Source organism: Octopus bimaculoides, chromosome 8 (genome assembly GCF_001194135.2).
Source record: "Octopus bimaculoides isolate UCB-OBI-ISO-001 chromosome 8, ASM119413v2, whole genome shotgun sequence".
NCBI classification, from domain to species: domain Eukaryota; kingdom Metazoa; phylum Mollusca; class Cephalopoda; order Octopoda; family Octopodidae; genus Octopus; species Octopus bimaculoides.
Window position 1 is genome coordinate 51737845 of NC_068988.1, and position 26450 is coordinate 51764294.

General features: G+C 35.4%; 1 protein-coding gene across 5 annotated transcripts in view; it reads right to left on the reverse strand.

Annotated features, from left to right (window-relative positions):
• LOC106867256 (ornithine decarboxylase) overlaps nt 1-26450 on the reverse strand; it is a 61103-nt gene that overhangs the window by 11171 nt on the left and 23482 nt on the right. For 3 of the 5 annotated variants that reach the window (XM_052970103.1, XM_014912069.2, XM_014912072.2), the window contains exons 2-6: nt 16076-16257; nt 12165-12299; nt 1935-2090; nt 1015-1111; nt 117-193 (exon numbers count right to left, since the gene is read on the reverse strand). In XM_052970103.1, coding sequence (XP_052826063.1) covers nt 117-193; nt 1015-1111; nt 1935-2057 — 297 coding nt within the window. In that variant the 5' untranslated portion in view covers nt 2058-2090; nt 12165-12299; nt 16076-16257. The remainder of the gene's footprint in view (nt 1-116; nt 194-1014; nt 1112-1934; nt 2091-12164; nt 12300-16075; nt 16258-26450) is intronic. The other 2 variants (XM_014912071.2, XM_014912070.2) reach the window with 1 other exon arrangement.

The window sequence follows — 26450 nt, forward strand, 5'->3', positions numbered from 1 at the left end:
TTTAGATGGGTGTGAGAGATGGAGCAGAGAGAAAATATGAAGTGATGGAAAGCGACAATGATGTCAGTGAACAACTAAAAAGCTTTAAGAGTGGGAGAATGTTAAGATCAACTCACCATACTGGCACAATCAAATCCTGTTCCAAGGCTGACCAAGGTCTTCAGAACCACAGGATCATCATTGCACTTAACAGCTGAAAGTAAACCGAAAGATTACACTGAAGTTTCCTCTATGTTGCAATGGTGGCAATTATTTACACAATAATATGAGGTTAACTGGCGTTTTAAAAATTAATTTATAGATTCATCCATTAATGAATATCTTTAACCTTTTAGTAGAGTTACTTCAATTGTAAGATTTGATCTACTGGATCCAGGAGTCATTTCTCTAAACAATAGAACCATAGCAAAATTTGATTCTTGGTTCTTGTATAAGAGATAAATAGATCTATACCTATATTTTGGACATTTACACAATGTTGGAATAATTAGTTTAAGAGTTACATCGCCCTTTGTATCATGAACTACTCAACAATGAAGCAATTGTAGTAGCAACACATTTTGCTGAGTTAGGCAGAGAGGTGAGACACAACACAAAGGTTGCAGCAAAATTAGAACACATGACCCTTATACTATCATGAAGACTTTCCTCTGTCAACATAAACAGTTGTTAATATTTTCTAATATAATGAAATACTTGGAAGGATTCATTGTCAATAGATTCTTTACATACAGTACCAAGGTATCATCATCATCATCATCACCACCACTACCACCACCATCAGACATCTGTTTTCCATGCTGGCATGGTCTGAACTGGTAGGGCCAGGGGCCACACCAAGTTCCCACAGTCTGTTTTGGCTTGGTTTCTATAGCTGGATGCCCTTCCTAATGTCAACTACTCCACAGAGTGTACTGGGTGCTTTTTATGTGGCACCAGCACCCACACCAATGCTTTTTACATGGCAGCTTGTTTTTAGGACATGCAATATATTCTCAAGTATAAAGTACTTACCATAAAATGGCTTGATTCTTGGTAGTTTGACATTCCAGTTACAATACTTTTCAATAATATCACCAATGTTGCAAACGGTGAAAGCATCTTCACATCCCTGTAGAACAAAATAATTACTGTTAGAACTACAATTTACTTGCTGTTACATAACAAGAAGAGGCGAATTAATTCTATAGAAATAATAACAGCTAACCAAGATGCTTTACAATCACTGGTTTTGCAATCTTTTATTATCAGGAGTAATATTTGACCTAGTATTAAGTTACTGAATGAAACATTTTTTATTATGTGTATCTCATTTGTATTTGAATGTATTTTGCATCACTAATATCCGAAAAAATACTATATTCTGCTTTGTATCTATGGGTGTCAATGTAGAGTTTTCATAAAAGTTTTGCAATTTGTAGCTTTCTCAACAAACAGCATGTAAAATAGAGTAGAGCTGCATACTCAATAACCAAATAATCTGCTCAATATGCAAGACAAACAAGTAGGCAAGGATGACAAAAACTGGCACATAGTATAACCAACTACCCTAATAAGTGCTGCTTTGTCATTACATGTAGTAGTGGCTCACAAAATATAAAACCTTTCTTAGAGTGAAGTGTTTTATACAAATGTTATATATGTGAATCACTGTATTGTACCACATGTCCATGAGAAAATTTAAAAAAACCTAAAGCTAGCATCAAGAGCAAGTATGCAATGAATATTTTTCATTGGTTATAGCTTACAGCTTGACTGCTACTCATGTTATCTATTCAAATATGAAAAGCGAAGTTGACCCCCAACAAGATTTGAATTTAGAATGTAGAGACATCCACCAACATATTGGTAAGGCATTTTGTCAGCTGATCCACAAATTTTGACATCTACCACTTTGGGTTTTAAGAACAACAAATCAACTATAAAGAACTTACCGTTTTTTTGCGATCTTCTATCAGTTGAGCTACAAGCTCCTTGTGGGAAGGATTGGGAAGCAGTTCTGGGACTACGATGTTCATTTGGCGTCTCATAATTTCGGAGGAATCTTCAAGCGGCATAGAGAGGAGTGATCAAGTAATAATACAAACAATCTGAAAGCAAGATGGAAAAAATATTAAAATGGAAATACTCGAAGGAAAAATAAAAAATAAAATTACTCTGAAATTTGAAAATGAGTAACAGAAATTTGGATTTATTCTTATTCCAATAAAACTGCATCAAAACTAATATTTCTGTTTGGGACCAGGAAAGTTGCACTATTTTGCAATTGCTTACCCTCTCTGAAATAAGACAATGAAATACTACTCATATTTGGGATGGTGTTTCTATTGTATATGGACACATTCTAGCTAGGAACCAACTCCAGCCCACCTCACCCCAAGGCAATGTTTCATTCACCCTTAGGTTATGTCAGATATGTCATTTCTTGATTATGTTATCCCTACTGCAATTAGAACAATCTCTGCTCTCTGAACTATTTAGCAGGATGTACTCTCTACTCAGACCAATCAGTTTTCTGTGTCTCACTTTTCAAACCTGTACTAATTGCTTCATCCAACCTATCATTTTTTGGAATCCCACCCTATTTTTCACATTTTGTCTAATTCTTTTGTTACTGTATTTATTTTGAGATGCTCTGTGTTTCTTTCAATTACTTTAAATATAACAAAGAATTTAGTAAAATAACTTAGTTATCATTCAGCTAGTGTTAGGAACATAAATTGTGACTAAGGTTTGGTGGAAGATTTTAATTCAAAATCTATGTAAACAAGATATTTTTACTCAGAGCTGAAGCCAGTTTCAGCCGGGTTGGTAACAAAAGGGTTAAACATCTCATCCAACAGATTTTCAAATCGAATATCAACTGCATGTAAACTCTCTAGTCGCTTTAGAGGTGGGCACTGCCACTAACAAATTATTCCTCTTACTGTGAGCTCTGCACAGTAACAAGTGAAGGTGCCTGACCTTTCAACGTCAACTCCAGTTCTGCTGTACCCCTACACAATATTTGGTTTACCTTACTAAAACGGTAATTGCCTTTCTCACTGAACTAAGTTTCAACTGATATTAGGCAAGTTTTTTAGCTATAACTTCTGCAGACAACTGGAAACTTCAAATCTACCCAATCTGTGTAAATCTGAAATACAGACAGACATATTTTATATATAATGTCAATTTCCTATTTCAGGATGTGTGTTTATTTTTTTTATAGAGATATGACAGCAAGACAAGAAAGACAAGATCAAAGGAAAAACAAGGTATTTATTTTATTGTCCTACAATGGCGAATAAAATGTTTAGCCTCCATCTAAGCAAAACAAATATATTATAGAAGTTTTTTTTTGTTTGTTTGAAATGAGCTTTTTCACTGATATCTACACTTTCCACCAGTATTTTTAATTGGTTTGACCCCAAAAGAAAGAGTCCTGCATATAGCCTTTACAAGCTGAAATCTGCATTTCCTGGATAGGATGGAAATTCTAGAGAGGCAAGGTTCTGGAAAGCAAGGACTAGGCATATTAGTAAATGCAGAGCTTGCAGGAGAGATATAATATGAGAAACTAAAGGAAGAAAAACGTGTGAGTGCCTGAATGAAGGTGATATAAAATCAGTAAGCTGTGTGGAGAAGTCAATGTATTACAGCAAGGACACAGCACATCCATAAGCCAGAGGTTACAGTGTAGTTTCAAGTGCAACTTCATGCCAATCAGTCGTGTGGTCTTTTGTGTGGAGGGAGGATGAACTCAAGAACATAGTGTAGCAGCAGCACCATCCCAGATGTGGGAATAGTATTCCCTTATGGATTTCATTACAGCTTTGTAAAGGAATCACTGGTTGTTGGGGAGCTGAAATATTATCAAATACTGAAGAGGAAGGCCAGTATTTGTGATGTAGTTTTTTTCCTATGTTGAGAGTGTGTGCAAATGCCAAGACAAATTTGTAGAAATGGTGAAGACTAGCTTTAGTAGTAACCTTGAGAGTTCTAATTATATGCCGTTTGTGTTTAAGGATGGGCTACAATACTGTAATGATTGTGTCCTTGAAGGGGACAAAATTGGCATATCATTAGAGAGTGTTTGAGGTCTCTATAAGAAGTTGTCAAAACTGAATGTAAATGATGCTTCTTGTAAATGTTAAGCAAAACTGTAAGGTGCTGTAATCAGCATATGAAATTTAGAGGTGATAGTAAGCTATCCATTGGTGGATAGAAGACAGAGTGGGGAGAAAAAGAAACATGAGGTACACCAAAGTTGATCAGAATGCAAATGAGAGAGAGAGAAACACATTTCACAAAATTTCTTTTGAGTGTGGGTTTGATGGTGAGTAAATAAGAGAGTAGGTCACCAAGAGTTCTAGTTTTATGAATGCTATACTGATGGTCATTAAAGAAGGAAAGGAATATAAAGAATTGGAATGTGTGATTTTTAATGATGGTCCTCCTCACCTTTGGGATAGCTGGCAGGTAAGAGGGGCTATGTTACTTGATAAGGGGACACACTGTTGAATGCTTCTTAAGATTAGGATAGATACTTGTAGAGAGAGAGCAAGGACAGAAGCTAGCTCTGGGAAGCATTGTTTGAGGGCAATGGCACATTTTCAAACCCAAAATTTGGGGTTAGTTTGAAGTGATTGGAAGTACTTTTCCGCTTGGTAAGCATGTATCTGTGGTGATGGTGGGGCCTGGTATAGTGTATAGAGATAGCTTTTGATATCTACCAAGTATGCACAGTGGAGAGATGGATGCAAAGCAGCCAACAGAGGTAGGGCTTTTTCTAAGGACTACTTAAAAAAAAAAACCCATCATGGTTGAAAAGTACAGGGATGGCAATACCATTAAATTGGTAGACATTACTTTTGAAAGGAATCAGAAAGAATGGCTGCCGCTCAGAGGCAACAAATTTTAGAGCAGTGATGCAGAGCAGGTATCTTTTGTATTGGGAAGATAGTTATAAATAAGTTGTGGTAATAGGTAAATGCCATCTAGTTTGTAGGGCAGGTGATTTTCTCCAAGTGTTGCAGGCTGTACTCTGTTTGTACAAGTAAAGTTTTGAGCAAAATGAACCAAAAGTGTATAAGGATCCATGTAGGAATAAACTAACTGTAAAGTGTTAATTGCAAAAGAATTGGTTACTGTACTAATGAAATCAGTATGAAGTGTGTGAGAGAGTTAGCAACAGATGGCTGAAGTGAGATATGTAACATTAATATGAGGAGAGCAACAGTGGTTGAAGGTGTTCAGAAAATGGTTAATGCAGCAGATATATTCAGAAGAGTGGAGGAGTGAGACTGAACCAGAGTAACTGGAAGACTTTGTTACAGACATCAGAGTGAGAAGTCAGAGGCAGAGAGAGCAAAGTCTATATTTGTATAGAGAGTAGCCTGGACAGCAGAGATGGGTTCAAATAAGAAGAATGACATAATTAAGTCTTGGTGAAAAATAAGAAGTTTGGTTTATGTGTTAGAGGGTCTAAATTGAGTAAGAGTCCACAGATATCTTAGGGAAGAGGAAGAAGGACTGTGCTGTTTCAGTCAAGATATTTTAGGAGTGTAGCAGGTATTGGCCCCACCATGTGGTCATGATACGATATCCTTGCTGAGAGTTTGGCTCAAGTGGCTGTAATAGAGACCTGATTAATGCACTCACAGGCCTAAAGCTGGTATTATCCAGGAAACAGAATAGGAGCTTCTACACATTTAACCAACCTTGTGCCTCACAGGTAACAAAACTACACAAGAAAGGTAGTAAGGTTACAAGGTAGTAACAGGGTCAAAACAAGCTTGATCAATAAGAGAGTGGGAAGGTGTGTGCTGGGAAAGAAATCAGAGATTGAAGAAGTAAATAATAGAGACAGAAAGTGAAAACAAGGGCTCATATTTGGTGATATATACCAGCAAAAGATGTAGATATTATCTTTTACCTCCATTTCTGTCACACACACACACAAGCTTTGACAGATTCCATCTACCATATTACAATGCAAGGTATTGGTCAAAATGAGGCGCTGGTAGAAGACACTTGCCTCATGTGAGGTGCAATGGGACTGAACAAGACAATTGCAAAGCAAACTTACACGAACACATTATGCTTGTGAAATTCATGACCAAAGGAGATGAAATGAAATAAAAAGTATACTGATAAGGTCAGAGAAACAAGCCATGTGAATAATTCTGAATTAAAGCAATATATTCACAGATAATGTCCCTCAAGCCTGAACCTAAAGTGTAATCTATACTTCTTCAGAGACTGAAATAACATCCACTTCAATGAGAAAACAGAGGATTACTCACTACCTCTCAGTCAAATATATATCTAAGTATCAACTAGATCAGGTGTGGAGAGCCTGCTGGCTTCTAAAGGGCTGGGCTAAGTGCAGCCGTCTGAAAGAAGGCCAACGTTTGAGAAAATCATTATACTGGTCAATGTTTGATTTGATTTGATTTGAAGCCTACACTTCCAACCAATTGCAAATTTTAGAACACCTATTTATACATTTGTTTACACTAGTAGTTATTTGTTTAAAGTAAATACAATTGTATTTAAAATCTAGAAAACTTAAAGAATTTGATGGAAAAATGCCAGGGATGTTTGTGCTTATTTCAAAATTATTGTTTTTTCATATTTCATTAGAATTTTTATGCACAATGTTTTATAAAATAATAGGTTTAGCACCACAAAAATTTTGAAATGTTAACTTGTCTGATGCAGCCTTCTAACATAAAAATGTTCTCTATCTCTGAACTTGGTAACAATTAATGGTTTCAAATTTTAGCACAAGGCCTGCAATTTCAGGGGAAGAGGGAAGGTCAATTACATCAACCCCAGTGTTAATTAGTACTTATTTTATTGAACCTGAAAGGATGAAAGGCCAAGTCAACCTTGGTGGAATCTGAATTCAGAAAATAAAGACAGATGAAATGTCACAAAGCATTTTGCCTGGTGTGCTAACAATTCTGCCAGCTCACCACCTTTGAACTTGATGAAAATTAGTGAAAGATATCAAGGAGAGAGGAAGGAAATTGCTAAAGTTTCATATGCAATTCTTTCCTCCTCTATTCCAGCACATGCAGAAAACAAAAATCTATTGTCTAAATTTGCAATGCTTTACATATTGGCATAGGTTGGAGGGGTTGTTATGATCCAATTCCTTGTTTGAATTAACACTCTTCAAGTTCAGATAGGAGATAACAGTTCTTTTGTCTCTTTTCAAATAAGGAAAACAAAACTTATCCACCAGGAAAAATTAAAAGACTTGTGGCAATTATTAATAACATGTAAGAAAATGGTATTTTGTTATGCAACCATAATATACTACAATGTATATTAAATGTTTTTTGTAAGTCAATAACGTGTTCTACATCAAGCATCTCAGATATGAAATGTAACAAAATCAGTGCTGGCTTTAATTTCTATAGAAAACCTGAACAAATGTTGTAGCAATTATATATACAGAAATGTAGAATACCCAGTAATGAAAAATAGAGGGACCAAGGGAAGAGTTCTAATAACCAGATGTTTAACATTGACAAGGTACCTTATTTTTGACTTGGCTGAAGAGCTTCTCACATTGATAATGGATTCCTGATTCAGATAACTGAGTTATCACAAAAACTCATATATTATTCAACAGACAACTGTACAACAAACCTTGTGCAATATTAGCAATTACTATATATAAATAAAATTGCAAAAAATTTCTAGCACTCAAGAAGATGCAGGTTTTAAGATTAATCAGCTCTAGTGTGCTTGGTATTAGCAGAATAAAATCATTTTTGTAGAAAGCTGATTTACAAGTCGAAATGAATAATGTATAAAAATTAAAATAACAAGGTAAATGTATGTGTAATTGTGTTTTAAGTATTAAAAAGAATGCTAAATAACACAAAATTTGTTCTAGGCAGATCATTAATGTGATGAAAGATGGCAAGAATTTCATATTGTACATGAATTTTTAACAAGTCATGATTGAAAGACAAGAGGAATGACTGATGGCAGTACATTAAACAGTGTTTAGACTTTAACTCTTCAGCATTTAAACTGGCCATATCCAATGTAAATATTCTGCCTTGTTTTATGTATAAACTGGCCCGATTCAGCCCCTTATGCATTCGCTACAATGTCATTCCGAAAATAAAAACACTCATATCATCACAATCTTGAAGTTACAAGACAATACTTGGTCAACTGAATACAATGTGAATAAATAAGCATTACATTTGACAGAGTAGTCAACCATATTATTCATATTTAGCCAAAGCCAGCTCATCTGTAGCATATTTCTGGTACTTGCTTTATTGACTCAAGAGTGATAACAGTCAAGGTCAGTTGCAGAGGAATAAGTAGTAGAATCAAACACAGAATGATGAGTACTACTAATCAGACACAAACAAAAATGTGTATTCTGATGAGTTAAGATTTGTCCATACAGTTTCTTTATGGCCAGATGCTTTTTCTTTTGCCAAACTTTATGTATTCCCAAGCAATCTAATATTTTCCCCTAGCTTGGACTGCAAACAAACATCACTGATTATATGATGGTGAAATTTGTTTCTTATTAGATTGCAATGTTAAGACAAGGAAACTCAGTCTCTGTCTTCGAAATTCACTATAATCATTAGTAAACAATTTAGTGGGTGTACTTAGGAATGGGATGCTACCAAGATTGTTCCAATCCTAAAGTAAAATTCTGGCGACATTCTTAACTTGAAAGAAAATTCACTATTAGATTAGGTAAGGTATCCGAGCAGCACTATCCCTAACCACATAGGCAAACATCTATACAATTACCTCAAACAACTAGCATTGAGGAATGAGTGCAAATTTGTAAAGAATACAAACTAATATTTATTTATCACGGAATATTACTAAATAGTATTTATTGTTGCAGAAACTGTTGTGGTAGAATTAAACTCTTCTTTTGGGAATATAATAAGATATATTCAAGGATACAGACATATACTTATATATGTAAACACATTGCACATACACATACATAAATACATGCTTCACGACAAATAAGTGTGTATATTTACAAGACTGTAAAAGAAGTGTCTTTAAATGTATAAAAACATTGTCTGAATGAAGGACTCAATACATGTGCCAAGTCTATATTGATTATAATTCAATTGATAGCAACTTCAAACAATTTTGTGGGTGTGTGTGTAGACATACACACATAACTTTTATGCCTGCTCTCTCTGCTGGCAAGAGTAGGATGAATCATCACAATATGAGTCAGTTCTTATACAACATTACTGCTTTTCCACATTGATCATGCCTCATTCCAGTGTTCTGTTTCGGCATTATTTCTACACCTGGGTGTCCTACAATAACATCAACCAATTCAAAGTGTGCTGGATGCACTTTATCATGGCACTGTACAGGAGATGTCAAGTCTTCGAACAAATTTAAGAATCTTCTCTACATTATCTCACTTTACAGAGTGTATTGAGTCCATCTTTTCATGGAACTAGTACTATTATTATTATGTTGTTATTATTAATAAGACAGCAAACTGGCAGAATCATTAGCACACCGGGCAAAATGTTTAACAATATTTCATCTGTCTTTTTGTTCTGAGTTCAAATTCTGCCAAGGTCGACTCCACCTTTTATCCTTTCAGGGTCAATAAAACAAGTACCAGTGGAACACTGGGGTCAATGTAATTGACTTAACCCCTCCCGTAAAATTTCAAGCCTTGTGCTTTTAGTAGAAAGTATTATTATTATCATCAAGTGTGTTTTGTGCTCTGCAGTGTCTCCATTCATTCAAAGCAACATGACCATGACCATGAGAGTGAATAGAGAGTGGGGAGCGAGGAGGGAAATAGTGGTTTAAAACAATGATAGAGGTGAGAGCATTGGAACAGATACAAAACTGCAGTGAGAGTATGATGGAGAAATAGAGAGAGAATTCAGTGGATGAGAAGTTAAGCTGGTTAGTGAAGGAGAGATTAGCGACAGAGATAAAAAGTGTACCAGAGAGCTTAAAAAGAGAAATAAGCTCAAATGTAGTGAGGAGAGGAGCAGCAGATGGCAGCTTAACAGAGATATACTAAACAATAGCTCAAATATAGACATAAATATCATGTCACCATCACTACCACCATTCATAATGCTTACTATTCCATGCTTGCATAGATGGGTGAGGGCCCTCTCTAGCAATGCATGCTATCAACCATTAGTCCTTTGTCATTTTTATGAGAACACTCTCCTAATATCAATCTTCAATGTCTCTCATGTCTTTCTAGGTCTCCCTTTTTCCACATGTTCCATCCACTTCAAGTCATCTTTCATATGTACCACATGCCCATATCAATGTGGTCTTCTCTCTTGCACACTATATCTAATTTCTTTTTAACCATTTTGCCCCAGTTGTACTACGTGGTTCATGTAATCTAAAATTACAGAACAGAACATGCTCACTACATTTCTTTCTAGTCTTTGTAAATCATCTGCATTCAAGCCCCACATTTCACAACTGTTCAGCATTCCTAGTTTACACACAAGCACAATACAATTTGCTTTTTAATCAGAGAAAAATCGCCTTTTGTTTTGTTTATGTGTATATGTCATTTTTATTTTTACACCCATTTTTTTTCCATACAGGTTTGAGTTTGACACAAGTTATTGAGACGGTATTCTACAACCCTTTCAGTAACCAACATTCATTTTTCAAGGTATTGTTATTCCACTATTTTCACATATAATAAAACCAGCCACAACACAGGTAGGGTAGGGGTGAAGGTAGTTGAGAAATGCTTATTACATGACTTATGTTAAATATTTATTTTTACTATTCATTAGAGGTTATCTCAACATCTGCAAGTTTTGTCTGTGTAAAAGAAGTTAAGACAACAAACTGGCGGAGTTGTTAGAGCAATGAATAGCATACCCTGCAGTGTTTGTTCGGGTTATCTGCACTCTTCGAGTTCAAATTCATTCAAGGTTAGCTGTGCTTTCTATGCTTTTTTGGGTTGATAAAATAAAGAATCTCAATCTAAAGCAGTGTCTAGCAGATTGCATTGGTCTTTGCTTGTCTCATGGGAAACATTAGTCACAGAGATGGAAGGCTTCAATGAATGGGTCTACCACTAGAAGCATTATCTAGGAGACCTAGACTGAGAAAAACTTTCCAAGTACAATCTATAGTCTCACGAGATACAGCCTCTGTGCATATATGTGTGTGCGTGTGTGAGGAGAGAGAGAGAGAGAGAAAGAGAGAGAAAGAGAAAGAGAAAGAGAGAGAGAGAGAGATAATTCACAAAAAAAAAAACGAAAAAAAAAAATGGTGAAGACAGGTGGTGTAGACAACAGATGTATTAGTTTAACGATCAGGAAGTGAAGTCTTTAATGTTTCGAGTGTACACTCTTCCACAGAAAGAAACAGGGTGAGAAAAAAAAGAATGTATAGTGGCTAGCGATCTATCATGGCGAATGCCAGACAGAGGGGTAAAAAGCAGAAAGTACAAAAAAGTTAAGAAAAGTTCAAAAGCTTCAAATGTCGTGGTGTATTGGAGTGATACAACGGATGTTAAAAGATGGTGAGATATATACATATAAAAATTTGTTGACTGTGACCAAGTTCCACCCGAGGGTTTGTTCAACTGTGTGAGTGTGTAAGTGTGCATCTATCTGTGTAGGACTGTCTATCTTTATTTATTGCTATGTATATCATTTTATGTGTGCAGCATGTATATGTGTACAGATGTATCTGTGTATATACATAAATACTTACATGACTTTACAGTAGACTGAGGCTCAATTAAAAAGATCAGAGTTCAACACATTACATAGAGTATATATATTGAGTTATAAGTTGAAGATCTCAATTGAAATTTTAGCCGGTATACTTAGACCAAATCATTGCCTTTTATTTGCATATATAAAAACACAGATAGACATACATAAATTGTTTGGTGTGGAGGTAGAGGTATACATGCACACATACACTAAATCTATATGCTTTAGTTAAGTGAGAGATTCAATGATCTCATTCATTTTGCAATAATCTCATTAAGATCCATTTACAAATGTGAAAACATGGTTTTGGTACAAGTAGGAAGAAAACAGGGTAGAAAAATTATAAATGATGAAACTAAAAGTTTGAAAACCCTTCATTTACTAATAAAACATCTCAAACAACAAATGTGTAATATAACATCTCACCTGGCCAATAGGAACACCTGCACTCAGCCGATGCTAGCTGGGATCCCACGGTGGCTCTGCGTTGAAGTTGAATTTCCGCTTGAAATGGCAGAAGCCTTCGGGATTTTCTATGTAATAAAGACCAGAACAGCCGCCCTGAAAAAAACACAAGAAAATACATTAAAATGGGAACTGGCCCAAAGAATTATTCCACATGCCCTGAATTAACCCTTTTGATACCGACCCACCAGAAATCATGTCTGTTTCTAAAATACAAAACTTGCAGTTTTAAAAATGTTTATATGAAATTAAAACCTGCTGTAGTTTAAATTAATTAATTGTTATAAATTAATTTCCATAGTTGCTTTCATATCATTTCCAAAAGTAATTGAAGTATATAGACAGTGAATTTTATTAGAAATACAGTCATGAATTGCTTAAGGTCAAAATCAGAATCATTTCTAATCTGTCAGCATATCGAAGTTGACCATTCTTGGGTATATATATATATACAAAAAAAAAAAAAAAAATGCTTGTAATCAAGACGTAGGTAAATAAAAATACTAAAAATATAAATATACATGAAAAAGCTTCCATCAGTTTAAACTAATGTCAAAATATCAACCATTTTAGTTGCTGTGATCAAAATTTTATTTTCTATATAAACATGTTATGACAGAATTTAGGTAAACAGACAGAGCAATATTCTAAACAGTAAGCAGTCAGAAAGACATGGAAAAACTGATATAATGTTAAAAGGTAGAGAGGACAGTGAAGTTATTTTACTAGTTGAGTCAATGTTAAACACTGCATAGCTTTTAAAGCAGCTATAAACTATGCAAGCAACTCTAATTAGACAAGTATTATTCAGTTATGTAGATATACTTATCTTGATGTTTAACAATCATAAATGATACATTAGAGTAAACAGAAAAGCAAAAGGAACCCACATTTTAAATATATTTACATTTTAGCTTATAGAATCACATTACCATCATCAATTAATAAGCCGGTTGGTTGCGCTGTTTACTTTCAATGAGGTAAAGTATAAAGCAGTTAACAGATACCAGCCATCAATAAGTTTTGGTGTCCGTAGCAGTATATGGTAAAATGTTTTATTGAATTATACTGCCATGCTAGGTTTTAAAAAAATTAACTAGTTTGTAAACACAGTAGACAAAGGATCTGTAGTGTCTCAGAAAATATATAAACGTTGCATTTGTTTTGAGCCTAAAACACTATATATCAAATTTGTTTGTAAGATGACACTAGTTATATTAAGGCATCCACAAGAAATATCATGAAGATAAACTGACAAAATAATCTCATGAACTCGAAAAAATGTGTATACCTATAAGATTAGCAGCCAAGGCTTTTGATCACACATAGGTTTGCTCAATCTAAACAACACATACATTCATTATGTTAATTAAACTCAAAATTCTCAGCTCAAGGAGCAAATAGGAAGGACAGCCAAATCAGCCTTTTTGCTTGAACATCAAGATTAAGTAACGATTCGCATGCCACTGAAGATATAACTAATGGAATGGTCATTTTTGTAAAATATTTTGAATTAATAATATAATCAACTTCTCATCCTATATATTATTTTTTCCCATTTAGTCATGGAGGGATGAGCAGTGCTCTTGACTGTTAATTGTTCAAGGACTCCCAAGATTGGTAGAAAGAAAGGAGGAAGTTATCTTCAGACTGGAGACATGGCTTGAATCACTGCAACTGAATGGCCTCTGCCAATAATAGTACTACAGAGCAATGGATTGAACAACCACACAGGTGGGTGAAATAGTAAAACTGTCTTCAGAAATACATTAGATATTTTTGAAAATACAAATCTATTTTTCACATAATACAATGTATGAACATTTATAGGACAAAAACTCATTAATTAATTAATAGCTTAATGAGCTGTGAAAAAAAAATGAGTAAAAGTTCAACCATGCAATCTTTCTGAAATATTGAAAGTTAGGTTAGATGAGAGTCCCTTGTACCAACTTTAATGCATTTAGTTTTCTGCCTAAACAAGTTGTGGGCAGTAACATCATCATTTGACATCTGTATTCCATGCTGGCATGGGTTGGACACTTTGACAGGAGTTGGCAAGCCAGTGGACAGTGCAAAGCTCTATTGTCTATTTTGGCATGGTTTCTATGGCTGGATGCCATTCCTAAGGCTTAACCTTAGTGTACTGGGTGCTTTTTACATGGCACCAGTACCACTGTGGTCACAAAGTAACTTGCAAGACAAAGACCCTCATGACAGGGAGTGGGAGTAGTATTGGGGGAGGTGGCTTTGTGCCAGTTGATAAGAGGTTTAAGTATAAAAGAGCAATAGAGATAGGTGTCTTGCTATAGATGAAACACATGGCTACCCCAGTTGGAAATGAAAGAAGAGAAAGGAAGCTGGCAGTGAAGAGTGTTGGACGTACTTTCAAGGTACAGTGGAGATGAAGATAAGTGAAGTGGTAGAAGGGATTGGACAAGGTGAGTGGGCAGGAGGATGCTTCAATAGAGTGTGAAGAAAGATGGCTAGAGATGAAGCAGAAGTGAGATGTATAGGAGTGGCTCAGAAAGGGCATTGACAGTGATAAAGAGGTATAAGGTGTAGCAGAAGGGGGAGAGAGAACAATGAATGAAGGCACTGAAAGGGGATGATGTATGCATGTGTGTATAATAGTGGAATAGGTTGGATGGTTTGACAGGATCTGATGAACCACAGGGTTGCATAGAACTCTACCGTTAACTTTAGCATGCATGTGTGTGTGTATATATATGTACACACACATACACGTTTATATATATATATATATATAACTACAAGTGTAAACTATAAAACCACTAGATTTATTACTGAAAAACTACCAAGTAGAATGAAGTAAGCAAGTCTAATATCATTAAAATGTATTGCTAATATTTTACTTGGTGTGACTAGCTATTAGTTACCATAGCAACTTAGACCAATAGTGCTTCTTTGTTGAAATTGGAAACTAGAGAGAATTAGGAGAAAAGCAGGATTCCCAGTTTCTACTTAGAACAGACAAACACTTTATAAAGTGAATAGAAAGAAGAGATTGCACATATCAAAAATGATCAGAGAGAATTCTCTAAGACAATGAGGGAAAATATAAGTACTGGAGTTGATTCATTAAATTAAAACTCTTCAAAGTATTGCTCTACCATGGCTGCAGTCTAACGGGTAAAAAATGTGAGATAAATTGTGTTTTGGCCTTGATTGTTTTTGTTTGTGTGTAATAATGAATTTAGGACCACATCATTCAATATACAGTTTTGTTTTTGAGATGGCAGGATATAATTAAGATTTGACTGCTCTTTCTAGCAGATCAAGCAAACACATAAGCCCCTGCTTTGGTTAGTTTTGGCTACAAGCTATGTAAAATTTTAATAGAATGGAACCACCTAGTAGATTTTGAATTACATTTCAGTTGCACATGGTTACCTCTTAACTATTAAGTCTGACTTAATAAAATAAATGACTGAGGTTATAATTAGAGATACCAACTGAAAGAAAAAAGAATTTCATTGTGAAAAATCTAATCAGAAATACTATGCTGTGAGTGAGGGGGGGGGGAGACTTCACTGTTGTTGATATTAATCCATCTAAGAATTTAGAACAAGTATTATTAATGAGTCAGTTATAGACACCATTTTACAGAAATAAAGAAAATTCATCCAAAATAATTCTATTTGATGTTTAGAAAAACAATATTCATTTCTTACAATGTATATAAAAACAAAATGGTTGATTGAGAGAAATAAAAGCTACATAACTCACAATAGGAATCTATTGTAAGCTATGTATCTTTAATTAACAATCCACTACCACCATGGTGAACACCATAGGGAAAGAGGTAAGCTTCCAGCAAACTGAAACCATAGATAATTCACTTCACTTACACTACTAAGCTTTTTGGAGAGGACTTTTGTGCCTAGTCAAAAAGTAAAGCGATATTTCATCACGTCTTGCGTTAGCTGCTGCAGAAGTTCCATCTTTTCCTTCGTCTTTAAGCCCCAACTACCACCTGGTGCCTGGTGATGAATAGAGAGCTTTGGCCGTGCGTAAATGGCAAGTACAGAAGCTGCAGAGAGTATGGAAAATACAAACAGGTAGAGATGTGGAAGTTACCAAATCTATCAACTTTCAAGCAAAAGCAAAATTACAAGTATATATTTCATTTTCCCTACATCTCACAAACGAATCCCAACAAGCTTGCCTGCTAAAGTGATTCATAAGCCATGCTGTATGTATGTATATGTGTGTTTGTGTGTGTGTGTGTGTATATATATATATATATATATATATATATATATATACATACACACACACAGCATGGTACATTTGGTTTCCTTCACTGGTTATGCTATTCTCTGATAAAGATTACAAAACAATAAGACTTAAATAGAAAGTGAGTGCATTTCCCTGATAATTCACAATTGAAATCACTGCCTACATTTTGTTTTAATAGATAATATTAAAAATGTGATTGCACAACATTCTGAAATAGCTTACTTGATATGATAATCGTGCATATATACTTGACATATAAATAAAGTATTATTATATATTCAACATAGTTCTTCATAAAAATACCAAAGTCTTCCCAAAATTCCATATTCCTAGCCCACTTTCACATGAAAGCTTACACTTAAGACTTATACTTTATGAAAAACTATTGCAGCTTTTAAATCTGCAGCACTGCCTAACTCGGCAAATAGTTTTAGGTAATTGCCACCTTATAAGGTTGGCAGAAGAAAAGGAAAAGTACACATCTACAAAATTCCTTCACAATATCAATGCTAGCTTCTAAAATCAGTCTCAGCTAATTCCTTTGACACTTAAACTATAATACTACTACAATGAATACAAACTAGATCTTTAAAATATACTTATAAAAAGCAATATTTACATAAAGCAAAACTAGAAAGTATCTTATATTCTAGGTTTAATTACATTGGTTTACTGAGATACCATGAAAGTACCCTAACACTGTTACTTTGTGTAGCCATTGTTCCTACCTTATCATACTTGAACAAGCTGTTGCTATTGAAAAACTGAAATTCCAACCATCAACAGTGAAAGAGCAACAAGTGGTCTATTCAAACTTACAGAAAGAAAAACAGCAATGGACTCAGTAATAGGGTAAGAAACAGGCAGTGCAAATTCAGCATGTACATGCTTCTAAGTGGTACTAAGAGCACTAACATAATAGTATACACAATCAATTTGAAACCTACAAGTTTTGATTGATGGTCATTGTTTAGACCAGGTCATATCTGAAGAAGCAGATCTGACAAAAGGCAATATAGGCCATAACAGTTCTGTCTTTCTTCATCAAACTATTTTATCCAATATGTACCTCCATTTTTAAGACACTGGGAGGCTTGTTAGTTAAATTTAGCAGATCGAAAGCTATCATCTTGTGAATGTTGATGGCTCTGAAAAATGTGATTTGATAAGGACGGAGTAAAGGGCCAAAAGAAACTTGTAGATGAAATATGATTCAAGTTCCTATTTTCCCTTTATATCATATCATTTCAAGCCTATGACCCTAATTATATATATATATTTTTATCAAAACTTTTGTCTATGCTGTCAATATCACTTGAATATGCCTTGAACGTGAGGTAGAGATAAGTGTTCACAAACACAAAAGAATAAAGTTAGAAGATTCAGGATAGAATCATTTTATTGTTATTTACAAAACTATAACAGATGCAATTAAATTTTAAACAAGTTGAACACGTAACACATGAGAATACAATCAAAGCATTAAAACAAAAAAGCTAATACTATTATGGACATTCATTTTAGCAATCAGCAGTTAGCTTCCATATAACTGAAAGATTTCCAACTTTGGCACAAGGGTATAAGCTAACTTTACTCGACATCAGTGCACGACTTATTTTATCGACAGGAGACGAATGAGAGAAAACTGACATAGTAAAGAGATAAAAGAAAGAACAACTATGTTATTCAATAAAATTCTGTCTATTTCTACAATCAGACTTCACAATCAGACTTCAAATAATTAAATAACGAGTTGATTGATACTGGATAAAACGTATTTTTGAAATAGGCAATCTTGTGATTAAGGATTAGTTAGTACTACAGGCAAAACACGGAGGCAGAAAGAGAAAAAAATAAAGGTAGTAAATAAGTTGTATTTATAATCATAAAATGAGTAAAGGAAGACCATTTCGAAAGCACATGGCAGCAAAAGCGGAGATAAGTGCTTTAATATTGGGAAAGAGATCAGGCTGTAACTGAAATACCATTTCATTTAAGGCAGTGGTAGAATAGTCGAATAAAGCGTTTCCAGGTTCCTCTCCGTTGTAAAAGAAAAAAAACTCTCCACAGCTACTACTACTAGTCATATGCGGCATTATCTACTGCTATGAAACTAGAAATTGAGGTGGACTTGTTTCACGCATTTACATGCACTTTCGGAGAAACGAATACGTACACCGACACTAATAAAAATGTCTTCAGAAATGGCTTCTCCATCCAAGAATTTCCGAGACAGATGGACGCGACTAAACAGCCATGGCTATCTGACATTATCTTAGCCGAGAATTTGTGTTGAAGCTAATGCCTGCAAGGTAGAGAAACAGGAAGAACTCAACACAATTTCATAACAAGACAATGTGTGCCAATGAATGTGTGTATATGTGTGTGTATTAAAAAAATCAATATGGTCACCTTGACACATAACCAAGGTAGAACGTTAATCAGATTGACACACACTACACAACTCAATCATAACGACTTACACACACAAAGCTCAGCCGGACTGACAATACACCACAGCTTAACTGGATTGTACACACAAAATTCAGACTACACACACACACACACACACACACACACATTAAACAGCCTTACTATGGAGACAGATAAAATGCCCAATGCCAAAGACATCATCTAAACGCATTGTCTTGCTTAAGGTATTGAGAGAGAGAGAGAGCGAGTGGGGGGTACGGTCAGCTGGTAATGAATAAATACATTTCTAGAAATGTCACGCAGTAGAAAGCAGACGATGTTAGAACGTTTACGAATGATTTTATAAGATTGAAGCATTCAGGGAAGTAATAAATCCCTATAACTTGGTGGATAGTGGTTTCTTTCCATGAGCAGGGAAGATAAAGTTTCCCCAAGGACTTCAGTAAATTATTCTAGTATGAATCGAAAATCCTCAGTTTACGAAGAAGTCTCAATTTACAGTTCTCGATAACCATAAGGCTTCGATTTAAATCAATTTTAAACCAACCTTGAAGCAACTCACCCGTCACAAGAGCTTCAGTCCATACGAAACTAAAAATTACAGCATAGACTCTAGAATCGGGACTTTAATCGGAAATAATAATTAATAATAAATATATGTAAGCAACAGATGACTGTTAGATGCTAACGCATGTACATAAAAGGATATTTTTGATAAGAATTGCTGGTTATTGAATGTCCATTTAACTATAAATGTTCAATATAATCAATGAAAAATAGTAAAGGGTTGCAGAGACTGGCAATGGCCAGAGAGGAGATAACGCAGTGGACAGCAGAAACTAGCAGACCATCGTTGTGTCTGTCCAACAGCATAATGATGCGTTTTATAGCACGCAACTATTCGAAATTTCATAAGCAACAAGCAAGCCGGTTTATTTTAATATTGAAGCACTTTCTGAAAGAGACATATTTTGAACATTAAATATTTCTTTTATTAGTAATTACTCATTCGTAGTGATTAGCTACTATTTCTAACTGGTTGAGAGGCTACATAAAACTTACTGTCTGAAGAAATAGCAGTCAAATCTTCACTAAATCACATACCAGTCTTCAAAAGAGGGATGCATTAAGGATAATGTAGTTCTCGATTTTGTCTACATTTAAAGATGTAATAGCCACGGTTTGCACTCCCTAAGATTAAAGCTCATATCATATAGAGTACAAATGAAACACATTGCTATCCAGACTCAGCAAAGTGAAGGAAACATTATCTATTTATCAACTGTTATAGACTGAAAATAATAAATGTTACCAAAAGTAGGTGAGAATTAAAAGGTAGAGATGGACTATATGTAATCTGAACCTTTCCCCCCCTTATTTATTAATTTTTTTTACGGAATCCCACGTTTTAGGCTATGGAGATTCCGATTCTGAAAAAAAAATTTTTGAAAAATTTCAATCCCCCCCCCACCACCACCACCAAGCAGGCTATTTACATGCTAGAAATAACAGCCAAATCTCACAAAACTAGTGTTAGGGTTAGGTTTACCCTGTGGATCTATATAAAAACCGGGGTGGGGGATCGAAATTTTGAAATTTTTTTTTCGGAATCGGATTCTCCATGGTCTGAAACATAGGATTCCGTAAAAAAAAACAAATTTTAAAAGGGGGGGGGGGATACCCAGATTACATATACTCCATCTCCACCAATTAAAAGGTTGTTTTTATTAAACTGTCACAATTCCGATTTGTAGTCATGAAACTAGACATAAATAATACGTGAGCACAAGAGAAAAGTAGAAACAGGTAAGAAACTAGAGACCAATCTAAATAATAATAAACATACAGCGAACATATTTCTCGTCACGACTGAAGATGGAAATGAATAAATAATGAGTAGATTCTCTCCACACACAGAGATTTACAAAGCCTCTAAACATTCGCTCGAACTGCTTGAAACAAGAGCTAAAATCTCCTAAAAATTGAAGCCTATTAATTTTTAAAAAGGACATTGGACAGTGTGGTCCTAGAAAAACAAAAGAGAAGACTGTCATGGTCGGAACGCTTCTGACTGTTAGTCGACACAATCAGAACTGAACACACACACACAAACAATCTGACATGGCCGACAGTTAATCATGTAAGCAGGTGGTGGTGGTGGTGGTGATGGTTGCCACGTGTGGTACCAGAGATAAAGTCAATGTTGGTTTTACTGTCACGCTAATAATCAACTGAAGTGAAGTCATCAGTATAAAATTAGAAACAACAGTCGCTCGCTGTTTGAAATAACAATAAAATGATTTTGGTAAAAGTAGTAGATATAACGAAGATACCGCAGAAGTATCAAACCGGAGAACACCAGTTTGCCCCAGCCAACGTGAGATTATCTAAACTCACAATCGACTTGCTATAAAAAAAGATTTTCCTCAGTTTTTTTTGTTTGCAAAAGTAAAGATATTGGATAATATACATAGTGCACTGCCTTATAAAAAAAGATGCGATAGTCGTGGTTCGGAGCAGGTGTGTGACCAGAGGTAAAAACCGTCCCACGTTGCTAAAACCACTGGCAAAAATCTTACATATAGCTAGGATTTATGTCATGTGTTAAGAAACTGATCTCATCTGGAACAAGATAGGATGGTCTTGACTGGAACATTTTTGATCTAGGACTAAAACAACAGGCCTTTGACCAACTCTAACACTGTTCTATCTTTTATTTTTCTAGTTTATAAACAGCTTGCGAGAGAGAGAGGGAGAGAAAGAGAGATTTGTTACGCTAATAGTACTAAAGTAAACTTGATAATTATATGCAACAAAAAGAACTGCTACGAATTCAATGCTTGGCTGGCTAGTAAAGAACGAAAAAATTAACAACATTGGGGAAGAGGGTCAGAGGTCGGATAGAAATTATATGTAAACTACTGTCCGAAACACAAACACATCACATGGTTTAGAATTTAACCAAAGTAAGACATGAAGCCAAAGAATGATTGTGATTAAGTGGAGGTAGTAAAAACCAACGATTCTAAGGCGAAAAAAATCGACATTCTGCAGAGTGAACAGATTGTGGGACACGAAAAATTACTGGAAACACAATGTGATGTATAACATGCGAAGCAGAGTATATAAACAGTGATATAAAGAGGAAAAAAGAAAAACGCCTACTTAACTCGCAGGCTTAAAAAACATTCCAAATATCAACACAACCAAACGCTCTAACGGAAGGAAGAAAGTACGTAAACTATTTTAGTATGGATCTAAGGAATAAGATTGAGTATGACCCCTCTTAAGATCTGAAAAGCCGAGGTGCCAGGCACACACAAATTGTAGTAGAATAAACACTCCGCTAAGGTATTATTCAAAGTGCGAATGAAATAATAAAAAGAGTACTCAATAGAAATGCCATAATTTAAAAAGAGTAAAACATAAGTCTATCGAGCAGTTCTCACTTCGTATTTTGTAGACATATCCATCACACACAGGCACGTGGCATTGCGGTTAGATTAAGGCCACGGGCTTCGATTGCTGTGCTAATTTATCTTGAACGAATCGTCCCTCATTCCATTTCCTCATCGAGTTTACTACCGTCGGCGTTCTTATTTAGGTGTTGAAGCTGTTCACCTACTGAGCAAAACGGTTCATTTCACGTTGCTCCAATGGGCTGGTACAACCCTCTTTTTCCCCCTGTAGTTATCACATCTTGGATGCTTCCCGAGGATCAAGAGGCAGAGCGGTCTTTCTGTCTGCTCAAGACGACATAGGCACCTAAAACAATTAGCAAAAGTGCATGCGCACGCACACACATGAACCATCGCATTTCTCGAAGTAATTTGCATATATCCCACCCCGTACTGGGTTAGCAAAAGAGAACACAATAAACAATGATATACAAAAGGGATGATGTACACAACTGAAACGACAGATCATAGATCTGCTCGGTTAAGTTGAACGGGGTTAAACAACATGCATGTGTATTAACCAAATTCGAAGCCAGTTTAATCATAAATATTCATCAGGCTGACCCGATTAAATAGTTTGGCCAACAAAAGTGCCCCAGCTAAAGCTTTCTACAAATGTCTTAAAGACTACGTCATTCAAGGTTTCCTTTCTTTCAATGATCTTATTCGTAGGCATTGTGAAATCGATGAGATCAACATGGCTAGTGCTATTAGACAAAAGCAGGGACTGCAGGCGAAGAATTTCTGAGGACTCACGTCTCTAGGAAGGAAGAAAAGATTGAAATGTGATTAGTGAGGGACTATGGATGACGAATACACACTATGCGTTATGACCAAGTCGGATGGGCCGAAATAGAGATAACACGAGATTAGTCAGCTATATATTAGCAGTGAATGAGACAGAAGTAGGAATTGCTATCTTTTAGCAGATCAGGCAACCTCGCAGAAGCTCTCTCGTTTGCTCGATGAAGTTAGCATATTGTGTTACAATATTATTTGAAAACAGACGACAACCATAAATGAACAGTTTTCAGTAAGTAATACCAATCGACAAAAGTATTACTTATCTGGATCTGAGTTATTCTTTTCTACTCTAGGCAGAAGGCCCGAAATTTTGGGAGAGGGGGGGGGAAGTCGATTAGATCGACATCAGTACGCAACTGGTACTTAATTTATCGACCCCGAAGGATGAAAGCAAAGTCAACCTCGGCGGAATTTGAATTCAGAACGTAAAGACAGACGAAATACCGCTAAGCATTTCGACCGGTGTACTAACGTTTCTACCAGCTCGCCGCCTTCTGGATCTGAATAATTGCTGGAAGTGTTAGCTATATCTCTCTCAAATTACATCCTACTGTCTAGTACATGATATACAAAAAGGTGGGATGATGAACACGATCAGAATGCTTTGATCAATCGGCCTGCTCGATCAGATTGACCCGAGGGACTAAACAATAAACATGTGTGAATCAGACAGCGGGGGTCCAATTCTTGTTTAGGAGTGTAATAGCAATCGACATCATTACTGCCATATACAATAGTAACAGTGGAATGATGTAACAGAACCTCTGGTAGCAGTATTAAAGAAACCCAACTATGGAATCAACAAACACACATTGCCTGTTGAGTAACAAATTACTTTTACAGGTTGTAGCAGCTTCGTTGTCAAGGAAACAAAGATTGCAATTAACGGAGGTATATTCCTCGAACAAGCCAACAAATTCTACCATCACTCACAAGCCGTAGTAAGCAAGGTGCACACAGTACACACTGCTGTAAGCTGAAATGAGGATTACTGTATATCATCAGCTAATTAGACATGGAGAACAGACAGGCAACTTTTACTCTGACTATTCAGATTGCTACTGCAGGCGATGGACTAATTAAATATTGTAAAATAATCCTGATTATTATTATTATTATTATTATTATTAAGGGAGCTCTCTAAAACGATACAGTCGAAGTATTTGCCCTTAAGCAGACCCTTTCTCACAGCAGGAGGTCTGTCAGTTAGGGAGGGCAATTCAATTGATAAAAAAACATGCAGTGGGGGACAGCTTTAACACCCACATAAAAACACCGATGATAGTAAGCTACGTTGGTGAGGATATGGAGCGAGGGGGGTGGGATTTGTACAAGATAAATTAGGACAGGAAGGCAAGGAGACCAGTTGGATCTCATTCATAACTTCTAACAATAGACAGTAAGAGAAAATGTTTCTTCATTGGGTAGCTTAAGTGGTACTGAAGAGGGAGACTAAATTTTGAAGTAGGGATGGTAAAGAGATATTAGTACAAGGCTGTAAAAGGGGACGTATATACTAAACTAGTTTACACGCAGTACGAAACTTAACATTTTCAAGTGTTTAACACTTCAGCGATTTATTCATCCACCTGCCTCCAGCTTTCAGCCCAAACAAAGTGAACTGGTTGGTATTGATATAGATTTAACAAAATGGTGTTAGAAATAATGAAATAAAGCTGGTTTAATCCACGTAGATATCACCATAAAGGAATGTCTGTCGAGAGAGGAGGGGCAGTTAGTAATAATCGAAAGATAAAACGTACAGAAAATTAAGAAATGATGATAACTATAACGTCAGAAAGACATTGGTTAACACAATATAAATAATTGTAGGTGATTAACTTGTATTTTAGATTAATCATCCCCCGCACTATTATAGCGCTGGAATATGTGACGATGACAGCAAATAAATTTAGATGAGCTATTTATTTAGACATTTCATTAATCAAGAAACAGATAATAACGATAGAGAGGTTGACGTAAATAAAATTCGCCCTCACCGCCAAAGGATCGTAGATTGGGAAAATTGAAAACGACATGTGATGAAATAATGGCGACTGGTCCATGCGTAGTTGGTGCAACAACAGAACAAGGCGGATAATAGGAGGCAACTGACAATTTCAATGAGATTGGAAGATATAAACAGCATTATTTATATATCACACACGTTAAATAAAAATTTAACAGCACAACCATTTTGCTACATTGAATTATAAATGAAAAAAGATGAAGACAGAAAGCTAAAAACGAAATGCGTTCTAATGAGTTATATACAAGAGCTGGAGGTGAAAGCTAGTAAAGAGCCATGTAACCAAACCATCTCTAAAATAACTAATGTTAAACGTGATTACAATTATTTTAGTTATTATAACAAAGCTAACAGAACAAAAGAGATAGCCAAAGATGGTCTTCTATAAGATGACAAACCATATAAAAAATACTGTCAGGTCTTAAAACCTTGTTCAAGAAGTAAATTATATTTTTCCTTTTATCTACCGTTTCCATTACCAAAATATCAATAGTATGGCGATGTTCTTTTTTTTTTTTCTTTTAAATATACTAAGAATAGTAGGAAAGTAAACCAAACGGATTATTAACGATTGGAACAAGAATCTGAAAGTAAAAGAGACTAAACAGAAAAAAAAAAAGAAAAATTACAGATGGTGACAGATCGAATCACAAGAGTCGCAATGGCACCACCAGCAATATTAGTTAGCTACAGTAGTAGCAGAAGCAGTATCGCGGTAATAAGAACATAGTAAATGAGTTTAGTAGTAGATGTCTATATATAGCCAAACAGTGAGTTACATACACCATGGCGAGAGATAGATAGATGTACAGCTCATTACAGTCAGACTAGACAGACACAATCAGACGATATTCCATTGAGAAAAAGTGTGAGTGTGGGAAAGACAGACATTAAATGATAATGATGGTAATGATTTCTTGCCCAATATAAAATAACGTTTGCGTTTTGCAGTATGTTTACACATGCACACACATGTGTATAGGGCTGTATGTCAGTGTCTCATCTCATCCCCTCTGTAAGTAGAGGGTAGGAACAAATACATATGTATATATATATATATATATATATATATATATATATACACAGACATATGTACGTATGTATACACACACATTATGTACTCATAAAAATAAGAGCCAGCAATAAAAATCAATAATGCTAAATGGCTACGTAGACAGAGAGAGAGAGTGAGAGGCTCTCAGCAATTACAATCTGACCGATCACACATACATAAGTATATGCAGGTCTGTCTCTCACATA